Raw genomic sequence first — 11,885 nt, 5'->3', positions numbered from 1 at the left:
GAGATAGACAGCCAGGATGTACAGGAGGATCAGCATAGACTGAGACAGACAACAGGGATCAGCGCAGGCCAGGACAGACACAGGCACAGCAGTCACCGCAGACAACACTCACCACAAGCATCCTGTGCATGATATGAACACCGCAATACTATAGGCACAAATCTCCGCCAGAGCTGATGAGCATCTGCTTCCTCCCTCACTGCAAAATCTGGTAGCCAGGCAGCAAAATCTGGTAGCCATGGCGACCTGGCACCTGGTATTTGTCGAGCCCTGATTATATATATATATATAACCTTTAAAGAAAGGGGTGCACTCACCAGTCTTCTAAAAAAGTCCTTTATTCCAACATTTAAAAGTAAATACAGGATCAACGTTTCGGTCCCAACCATGGACCTTTGTCAAGATCTTGACAAAGGTCCATGGTTGGGACCGAAACGTTGATCCTGTATTTACTTTTAAATGTTGGAATAAAGGACTTTTTTAGAAGACTGGTGAGTGCACCCCTTTCTTTAAAGGTTATACAAAGGACCTGAAGGTCCCTTTTGGGCAGTTACCCCAGCACTTTTGGACTACAAAAACGTGAGTGTGGACATACTTTGACTGTATATATATATATATATATATATATATATATTTATATATATGTGATCTAGGAAGACTGTAGTAACTTTGCATATAGTACAGTAGGTGTCACTGGAACAAGATAAGGAAAACCTGGCCCTCCCCATGTGGAAAAGATTCTGCGGCATTCTTTTGTCTCCAAAAAAATGTGTATTGATCACCGATGGATTAAATAAGTAGTCAACGTTCCAAGGTCCAAAGACCTTTCCATCAGTATTCAAGAGTGCCGCCTATTCCTTTCCACAGATCGAACAGATTTCCTTTGGAGAAATAAAACTGTATATATATATATATATATATATATATATATATATATATATATATATATAGCAAGGATCCAATATGCTCAACAGTCTCTTAAGAATGTGTCCAGATTTAATCAGTTGCTTCAAATCAAGATCATCAATTTTAACTTCAATTGTTTACATATCCTTGAGATATATATATAATGATGCGTGTATATAATATGAAGTGTGTGTCTTGCTCCAGTGACACCTACTGTAATATATGCACAGGATTGTTTGAGGGAGAGGGCCCCTAAACAATGTCTTGTCTAGGGCCCGTGAGGTCTAAATCCGGCTCTGAGTATATGACATCAGCTTTTATCCTTAAGGAAATGCTCTGGTTTAAGAAAAGTTATGTTTTATATACACTATTCAAAGACTAAAGCATGTCCCAGCAAAAGAATATCCTTTCTCACGTTTGATAGCTAAATATAGAACTCCTTAAAAACATAAGGGAAAAACTATAGGTGTAACCTGTATACATAAGGATACTAATCAGTATTATGTAACTGCTGAAGTGAACATAGAAACACTGTGTGGCCCCACCCACGGTAGTCACTGTGGGATCTGTCCAATATTTGATGTTTGATGCTATATTGCGGAGAGATTTTTCCCACTTCTGAAAGCTGTGGGAACCCCAAGTTGTTACAGAAGTAAATAAACAAGACCCATTTGATAATGTTACTGATACAGTGGCAGTGCGAGTGTTCCCCGAGTCCGAAGAAGCATTGTTGGGGAGTCATAGAATGACTAGAGCATCAGTGGGGAGCAGAATAATGCATCTCCTACTGAAGTAGGAATGTTGTTGAACCAGATAACTGTGTCTGATATTTAAGTAAGAAAATATATATTTGCATCAGAACAGATAAAAGGCCCAACTCTGGTAAAGGCTAGAGAGAAAGTGGTTGATAGAGGCTGATAGTAGGTGGTCATACCCTCACATGGTCGAACGTCTGGGCTGGCACATAACAAGAGGAGACTCTGGGCTGGCACATAAGGAGAGGAGACTCTGGGCTGGCACACAAGGGGGGGGGCGGGGGGGAGTTTGGGCTGGCACATAAGGTGGATGGCACATATGGAGGGATGTAAAAGTGGTATCACCTGCACTCCAAACAGGAAGGTGCTGCTCAACTAAAATGATCTACACATATCATCAGACAGTAGTAAATATATATAAGAAAATAGAGCACTTCTTCACAGAGGTACAAATAATTGTCACTTTTAGTCAATCCACTGTCAACGATTCAGACATCAAACTTCCTTCGAACAGTATAAACTGTTTTCCTTCAAAAGATTTTTCAACACACTTGTATACCCCTTTAGTGTCAGACAGCAACTCAAAAGAATCACAATATGGAATCTCCCATTGCAAAATACTGTCACTTTTGTTTCAACTTCAAATAATGTAGACACAGGACCGAATTCAATTCAGTGCGATGTTGAATAGCAGCGGGAGGGAGCTCCCACAGCTCTTCAATACACTGCGCTGTTTGTCTTGTTGGGAATTAGTTACGCCTGAGAATGCCGGTTCTCACGACTTAACCTGGGTGTTAAGGTGCGGTAACCAGCATTCTGTGACTAAAGTGCCAGGCGCGCTTCTGTTAGCACCGTGCTAAGCCAGCAAACAGCTGAGAGCCCGGCACTTTTGTCGGATTTCTCCTCGCAGCCCCAGGGGGTGCGTGAAGAAATCCTTTAGCCGCCTAAACAGCACAGTGTATTGAATAGCTGCTGGAACTCCCTTCCGCGACTATTCATTATTGCACTAAATTGAATTTGACCCATAGAGTAAAATAATCCCAGGTCAAAAAATGGCAGCGTACCAGAAAGGACCTTTTAAGAAAAGCACATTGAGGGGTGATAACCAGGGGCACCGAGAGGGGGGGAGCGGGTACTAATTACCCGGGCCCGGGCTTGCTGGCGGGGCCCAGTGTCCGGCATCGCTCCCCACCTCTTACATAACAGCAGCCCAGCACACGCTGCTGTGTGCTGGGCTGCACTGGGAGATTGCTCGCAGATGCTAAGAAGCAGCCACACTGTGAGGTTCTGGTTTTGTTGTGGGCCCGGGTGGTGATAGGAGCAGACACTGAAGCAGGTTTAAATGAAAAGGTGGAACTTTTAATGAGTGGTTTGATAGACATGAATATGACAAAAACTAAAGTCCAGATATAGCACTAAGTGCACTTGGGAGCTGTGGTGAAGTAATGGGAAAAAGTCCAGTTAGTGACAGGCAATGAACAATGTCCAGGAAGTGACTGGTAAATAGAGATTGTTCAGGTAGTGGCAGACAATGGGAACTGTCCAGGTAGTGACTGGTTAATAGGGAAATGTCCAGTTGATGACAGGCTGGAGAAATCAGGTGTAGTGGCTGAAATGAAGAATGCAGGCTGAGGAAGGATTATGAAGCAGAGTGTCAGTGGAGGCAAGGTGCAGGGTGAACAGCAGACTCAGGTACTCAGGCAAGGGGAAGGTAATGGAGGATGCAGGGTAGTCCAGCGGGGTTGGAGCAGACAAGCAGGCAGGTAGGTATCACAGGAAACAGGTGGTGAGCCCCTCGCCAAAAACCAGCGCCACTGCCAGATGCCCCCCGTCATAGTGACCTCACAGGTAATGCCTGTTGACCACCATGCCGAGAAACTCTGGTCGTGACACACACCAGTCTCCTATGCCTGTGGGGGCAGCGTTCAAGGTGATCGCGCCCCCACTGGTTATGCGCCAGGCTGAGGGGGCTCACTGCTCTTCCCTACCCAGCACTGCAAAATTTTTTGTTTTCTTTCCTCTAAGGGGGAAAGGGCCACACCTCCAGCGATTAGGCCATGCCGTTTTTACCCGGGCCCGGTGCCGCTCTTACGCTACCCCCAAAGCAAATCACCTTCCCTGTATGATAACAGGTCCCTTCAATGGTACCAGGTGGTCTCAACACCCGCAGATAAACAACAATGCGTTTCAGCTTTAGAGCCTTTATCAATGTGCCTTATTCATAGTAATATGTGGATCTTGATGCTGAGAGACTTGTAGGAGGTCATGTTTTCTGGATTTTTTTTTAATCGTGCACAGTTGAGTTAATCTATTTTTAGAAGTCAGTAAATATCCCACCTGTTATCACAGACATAAATCCTAAAAACATGACTTGTAGAGAACCACTGGTTTAGATCAAAGCTTTTATTGTTAAGAAGGGATTGTAGCCACTATCCCACGTACAAATGTTAGTACTGGTACTCTTACAATTCGGCATGCTATTGGGAAGTTCTCTACCCTGTATCCTACATTTCTCTGCACAATCTTTCTCTAGCTACCTTTGACCCCATTTGTCTTCTAATCTTCCACCTTGGAATGTGAGTTAGTGAACAGTGCTGAAGAGTATCTCAAACTACATAACAATTTACAACTTCACATAAACAGTGAATAGGTTAAATTGCAAACTAACGTCTATTTTTATTGTTGAATAGGATATTAAATAATTTAATCAATATATCTACTTTCGCCACAAGGGACCTTTACATAATTTGTTACACCTGATTGCTGTATTCATGCAAAATCTTAAATAATAAAAATAAAAAATGTAACAAAAATAAGAAAGACTGATATTCAGAGAAGCACTGATCAGTACAATTTAGGTTTTAAGTTAATACACAATATACTAGTATAAAAAAAGAAAACTTTTAGTGAGTACAAGTATTGGTTTTTTAATTTACAATAAACCATCTTTGACCTTTAAAATAACATTTGACAGCATTTTGGCAGAAAAATAAAAGAATCATTCATTATGGATGTCCGGTTTGCTTAGCTTTAGATGCGCCAAACTATTAAGCAAAATAATTATATTTTCTTCATTTATAACCAAGCAGTAGTAATTGCCTAAGAGGATAACCACATGTACAAGATAATGTGTACTGCCTTATGCCTGTTTTGGTGTCAGCAACATGACAGGTGCTTTGTGGTTCTCCCATGTTTTAAACATTCTGTACCCTGTACAAAACAGACACATATATTGGATACAATGAGCTAATGCAGAGAGACCAATTGAGGTATTCTTCTTTATAGCCTGCTCAAAGGAACAGCTGTTCATTTTTTTATTTATTCATTTTCTACACCTGTGGTGAATACTCCTACAAGCATAGATGTAGTTTTTACGTTATCATGTTAAACGTAGTACACAGAAATATAAACTACATTATCTCTCTATGGGATCTATTTAGTAAACACAATTAAGGCTTTTTTCCAGCATTGTTGCTTTCATTTTGTTTCTCACTATTTAGAAGAAAGGAAAGTGCAGAGAAATCAATGATATCTCAGCCTTTTCTTCTCTCTGACAACAGTGCTGAAGCCCCAATAGGTTTCAATGGAGTTTGCGCCCAAACTGTATTTAATAAAATGAGAGAAGTGAAGCTTCTCTCTAAAACACAACTCCATCTCAGGGTGGCATTAGGTGCGCCCTCCGGGAACTCAAGCAGGAAGACAATGGAGCTCATTCAGACCCGCTCGCTGAGATGCAAACTCTCGCTGCTGCAGATGGTATGCAGTGTGTATGCATTGTGCGTATGCATCGCAGTGCACATACTTTAGTGAAAGTTTACAATGCATTCGCTCGCTGCACATAGACAGCCCAGCAGAGTGAGTGACAGGGGCAGCCGTTTGTAGGTGGCAACAGGGCCTGGCCATTAAAAACGGGGGAGTGGAGGTGCAAACGCAGGCGTGCCTGAGCACCTCAATGGCGTTTTAGGGGTGTGCATAATTATAAGACAGCATCATAGTACACGTCACCTGGCTTGTTTTTACACTGAAGTGCTTGCGGCAGGGTATGGTCAACCTCAAACGCTGCAAAAGCATCCGATGTTGCCCGATGTACCGATGGTTGCATACACTTCCTTGACATGATGTGCACAAGTGGGCATCTTAAAACAGGCTGGTGGGTGTCTGCATACACTATGTGATTGCTCTCTAAGAAATACTGGGCGTGCTAATGCTTTGCTGTGCGATAGAACTGCCTGCACAATTTGCATACACATTGTGCAAGCGATCGCATCTAGCGAGTGGCTCTGAATCAGGCCCAATGTGCTCTTTCTGCTTTCTCCCATACCACAATGCGCCCCACTCCCTTAAGACAAGAGGAGCATGTGCATAGGGCGCATGCCATCTTTTGCAAAGGCAATAGAAGGCACTGGAGTCTGTTATCCCTTCACTGGAACAAGGCTTTATTGCTAGGTCTGCCCCAACACACAAAAAATGTATATACGTACAAAGATAATAGAGCAGCTAAACGCACAACCTCTTCTAGGTATAGGTTTTATAGATACAGAAAAAATCTGGGAGGTTACTATCCCATCTTCTTCAAGGCCAACACTCCCTGCTTAGTATTGCTGCCCTTAGGGTGGCAACGGGAAACCTAAAAACAGCTGGACCGGATATCATTCAAATCTTTACTGAATTTTTTTCATCCCTATACTCTCAGGAATCCATTCCTCTAGACAGCAAAACCCTTTTCTGGTCCAATATATGCTTACCCCAAGTTACTGTTGCTCAGGCAGAAACGTTAACGGCCACTATAAGCTCGGAGGAAATGCATTGAGTTATTACAGGCCTTAAAACGGCCAAATCCTCTAGGCCTGACGCCTTAGTGGCAAATTTTATAGCATTCTTTGAGATAAGATTATTCCCACTTTGATCCAATTTTCCACACTATAATAGAAAAAGGGTCTATACCACTCAATTTCAATGCTGCCTTGGTGACGTCCTGCCTAATCCAGGAAGAGCACCGGAGCTGCCGGCCTCCTACAGACCCATTTCCTTACTTAATTCAAACTACAAGACACTTGCAAAGGTTTTAGCCAATCGACTGAAATTCACAGTCCCGGATATAGTACATATGGATCAGACAGCTTTGTGTGGGGCCGTCAATCCGTGACCGATGTACGTAAGGGTTTAACACTCATGCAGCATCATCTTGCATCTGGAGATTCATCTCCCAGGGTTGTGCTGCCACTTGACGCAGATTTTTTTTTTTATATGGTCACATGTGACCATCTCTTTGAAAACGGGGAAATTGGATTTACAGATGCTATGGGCGGTATGCAATTGTTTTCGCGGTCCGGATCTCCCGTCTAAAGAGACGGGAGATCGCAGGTCGCTATTCCATGGTTCCTGCTTTTCGCGCTGATCGCGCCCAAAGTGGTGGGGCTCAGCCGCGTAAATCGGCTACCCCGACCAAAGTGCTGGGCACGATCGCGACAAGTGCCGTTTGGACGCCCAAACAGGTCACTTTTCGGCCATTTCAGCAGCTGAATGCACCCGACTGGAGCATTAATTGAATAGCTCCATAGGGCGCGCAGGGGACTAGAAACAATTGAATTCTGCCCTATATCTCATTATTACAATCTTTCTATCTTAATCCGTACACCCAAATTCTAGCTAGTGGCCATTTGTCTCTGCCCTTTGCTATACAAAGGGGAGTGAGACAGAGTTGCTCCTTGTCCTCTTTGCCCTGACTCTTGAAGCTCTGGCGTTACGCAACTGCCCTGATTTTACCGGGTTATGTATAGGATCTGTGGAGTGCAAGTTGGCACTCTTTGCAGATGACATGTTACTCCTAATCTATAACCAAGAAATTTCTACTCCAAGTATTATGAGAATATTACATCAGTTTGGTCTTTTTGCAGGGTATAAACTTAACTATAACAAGTCAGAAGCCCTGCTGATAGGGAATACGTCCCAATTGTCTTCCTGCAGTGCTATAACATCTCATTTTAGATTTATGCATTGATAAAATTAAATATTTGGGCATCTATCTTACTAGTTCTCTTCAAAACCTATATATACTGCTAACTACAGTATACCACAGTTTTGTCTTCTATTGAGAGGCTAAATTGGTTACATCTCCCCTCATCATTGTTAGGCAGGAACACAGTGATTAAATCCCTATTGCTCCCGAAGTCCATTTACATTATGCAGATGCTGCCAATTAAATTGACAGCGACGGACATACGTAAATGTATGAGGTGGTTCCTTCGATTTCTATGGCAGGGCAAGAAACCTCATCTAGGCTACCGAAAGTTGACTAAAGGTAAGGCACTGGATCATATCGGTTTCCCTGATATAGTGGTATCCCAACATGCGACCCTGCTCCGCTTCATTCAGGGTTGGCTACTAGATAGCCCTACATTTAATAACCTTGCATTAGCAGAGGAGCTTTTCACACCTTACTCTCCAGGCTCTTTAATACAAGTGACTAGATCTAAATTACCTCCAGCCATTTCGCACAACATTATCTTCCATGACACAGACCAATCTTGGTCTGCCATTAATAAAAAAATAGACCGTCCATGTATTGCTTCCAAATATACCACTAAATATGTCACCATTTGGGGAAATTTAGCTTTTGAGCCAGGTTTGCATAATGCAATATTTATGCATAGGGGAGAGGTGGGAATAGCCAAAATTTGTGATGTCTTTGATCCAGGAGGTGTCCTCTATTCATTCCAACAATTACAGGATAAATATGGGATACCTCGATCATATCTACAACTCAAACATTATGCACTATCCTTTACCCCAATACATTATACACTACCCCCTTCTGATACACTTGAGCTTTTACTCCATTTTCTTATGACGAATCCCTACAGACTTAAATATATGTACTGGTTGCTGTGGCTCCTTTGGACCCGTGGCTCCCCACCTATAAGGTTTGGGATGATTCACACCTAGGGTGCCCCTCATCTGATTTTGTACTTAAATATTATACCAATACCTTAAAATACCTCTGTAACTATGTTACAGGCAGTTTACATAAAATTCCTTCATTTCATTTTGTTCCTGAGGAGTCGGGGTGCTGTATAAAATGGGGGCAACATTCAACATTACTTCTGGGAATGTAGGAAAATTAATTGTTTCTGGAACAAAATATTACAATTCCTTAAAAACCTATACTGACTTACCTCCAACTTTTCATATTATCCCTATGCTCTTCTGCAATTTTGATTTCTGGATCCCTGTACTTCGTGAGCGAGATGCCTCATCTATATCCCCTCCTCACATTTATATTAACAGTTATTCTTCAAAAATTGACTATGGGCCTGATTCATCACGGATCGCAACTGCAACAGCGTACGCAGATCGGCCGATGGTGAGTACTGCGCATGCACCACAGTGCACGTGAGCAGATCAGCATTGTGGTCGCACTGCGATCACGTATGCAGATACAAATCCATTGCAGAGTGAGTGACAGGACGTCAGCATTTGGGGTGGTGACGGGGGAGTCAGAGATATGCAGCCGCGCCTGTCCATTTGAACGCCATCGCATGGGCGTGTATAAATTAGACACTGCGACGGAATATACAGCTTGAGTACTCACTGCATGCGACGACGCTTGCGATTTCTGAGACAGGTCAGACCCGCTGTAATTCTGCGCAAGGGGCCTATGTTACTCGTCATTACCGATGTATACGCAGGATTGTGAGGTTTTACGGATGTGAGATAGCGGTAGTGGGTGTCTTTATGCTGGCTGAGCAGTTGCAAACATTAGCATATTTTCGCAGCACAACTGCGAGCATAATCTCAGCTGCGATCTGTAATGAATTAGGGCCTAAATCCATAGCTCCCTCTTTAGCTGAAGTTAAAAAGTTAAATCTGCCTTACTAGAACTTCTTTATTTTGAGAGACACTCTCTCTTTCCAGACATAGAAAAGGGAGTATCAAGATTTTATAGTAAATTGGGTCTCCATATAGAACATTTGGATCCTGCTACCCAAGCAGATATCATGGAAGTTTTTGATAGCACAACATGGTATCTGAATTCTTGTTTAGCGCTGTGGACTGTTCTAAATGTACTGTTATTACCTTTATTTAGGTTTCTGTTCACCACCAACCAGGCAGGAAATGCAGCCGTTGACACTGTAGCGTAGCACTTCGCATGCAGTTACACCCAGAATATAGGCATGTTGCATATCATTTTAAATCAACAGAAGCTGCTTGTGTGTACTATTCGCATCACTGTGCGAATAAGGTGCATTTAAAATGTAGTCACACGAAAAGACGTTTGGTATCAGCGAGTCACATGTGTAACGCGAGTTGTAGCGCACGGAGGATAGATGTATGTGAACACATCTGTACATCGCATTGTCGCTGGGTGCCCGGAATGACAATTTGTGTACCAAGTTTCAGTGATGGTATTGGGAGAGGGAAAGGCTATATAAGGGCTCTCAATATTAGATTGTCTCCCTCTATAACTCTTGGCACTGCGTGCCAACATTTGTCAGGTGATACAAGCAGTTCCTCACATCTCTAGACCCACAAACTAACATAGAAAGTGTCAGTAAGCCATTTTTTGTTTTCTTTTTTATTTTGTATGAACCATAGAAACAGAGCCAGACATGGTGAAACCATGTGTACATAAAGCTTTTCCAACAGTTGTAGATGCTCTCAAGAATTGAATGGGGCTACTCTGATTGGTCAGAGCGCAGCAGCTCATCTGACTTTGTCCAATCACAGCGTATGCATAAATCCTAGGAGTGTCCGCTAATGATTCCTGGAAATTTGCATAAAACGTGAAACGGTCGCTTAGTAAATATACTCATAAGTGTTTTTGGAGAAAGGTATCAGAGCGATGTTGGAGAGTACTGTAGGTAGGCAATGCTCTGCCAACACATACATATTTTGTTGCAGGCCCAGTTTCTACAAGCCTGTGTCAAAGATCTTCCATAGTCTGCTTGGCACCAGGTTAGTTAGCTTTATCTGACAGTCTATCCCGCCATGAGCACTCTACAATGTAATGTAATCAGTGAATACAAACATTATATAAACAAGGCAAAACTGCATAGTGGAGAACAATGTAACACATGAATCAGATAAAAGGAGAGGAAGTTCCTATGTGGAGTATGCTGAGCTCTAAATTTACATCTATATGATTATTCACATTTCAATTGCAACATGACCTTTACCAAATAGCAGCAATTCCAAGACTACTAAAGGCACCTGACTATGGTCCTAATTCGGAGATGTACGCTAATCAGATGGTTTATGTACATCTCCGATGGTGTAAGACATATGCAATGCCCTGTATGCCGCAGCCTCATTGACAGACTGCGGCTGTTTGCGGACAGGGATAGGCAGCTTTGCAATAAAACTGGGGCGCGACGCCCACGTTTCTGGGTGTACTGAAACCAGTGGCTGCGTCCTTGGGTGCAGTTTCACTGACTTTAGCAATACGAATTCCCCATTCATACTTAGGGTTACTCAGATGACCGATATTTACAGATGTCTGATGCTACGTCTTCGGACACAGCAGCAGATCACAGAAGCTGGCAGGAGGCGTCTATTTACACAAGACGCCTCCTGCGGAATTAGCAAATTATCACACAGCGGCTTCATGTTTTATTGTAGTTATCGAGCAAATAAATATTGACACTTGGGGGTAAAGTTACTAAAGGTCGATTTTAATAGATTTAAAATCGATCAAAACCAATGTTGTGTTTCTGGGGCTAAATCTAACAGCCAACTTTTGAATAAGTATTCGTAAATGTGTAATTTAGCCCCAGAAACAAAACATCGATGTTTATCGATTTTAAATTAATTAAAATCGACCTTTAGTAAATATAACCCTTGCTCTGTTATGTCAACCCCATAATCCTAAGCAACCCAAACTAAAAATTTGTATTCACAGGAATGGTTTATGTATTGGAAGCCGACCATCTTTCCGTTTTACCTTCCTTGGTGATGAACTAGAAACTTCTGCATTACTTCCTGGTCTGAACAGAGAAGCAGACATAGCCTCCTGTCAAAGTAAAATAAAACAAAATTCCATTAGACTACATAAGTGAAAAATGTTAGTTCAGAGTAATTTGTAAGCTGTAGATACACTGTACTGTATATTTAATAAATACCATAGATATTAACAATATACAACAGGGAAAAAATAAAGTGGTGCTGCTGTAGAAAAAATAAATATAGATGTATCGGAAAAACAAATCGCTTATATCGGCCAGTGTG

The 11,885-nt window shown here is 42.3% G+C and overlaps 1 protein-coding gene across 7 annotated transcripts in view; it reads right to left on the bottom strand.

Moving 5' to 3' along the window:
* The window catches only part of FAM13A (family with sequence similarity 13 member A), a 243,391-nt gene that overhangs the window by 142,669 nt on the left and 88,837 nt on the right, over positions 1–11,885 (bottom strand). For all 7 annotated transcript variants that reach the window (XM_088464435.1, XM_088464434.1, XM_088464438.1 and 4 more), the window contains one exon: positions 11,602–11,670. In XM_088464435.1, coding sequence (XP_088320561.1) covers positions 11,602–11,670 — 69 coding nt within the window. The remainder of the gene's footprint in view (positions 1–11,601; positions 11,671–11,885) is intronic.

The sequence above is a fragment of the Taudactylus pleione genome, unplaced genomic scaffold (genome assembly GCF_031769625.1).
Source record: "Taudactylus pleione unplaced genomic scaffold, aTauple2 ptg000055l, whole genome shotgun sequence".
In the NCBI taxonomy this organism is placed as follows: Eukaryota; Metazoa; Chordata; class Amphibia; order Anura; family Myobatrachidae; genus Taudactylus; species Taudactylus pleione.
Note: the sequence above shows the minus strand (reverse complement) of the source record. Positions and strands in the feature narration are given on the sequence as shown.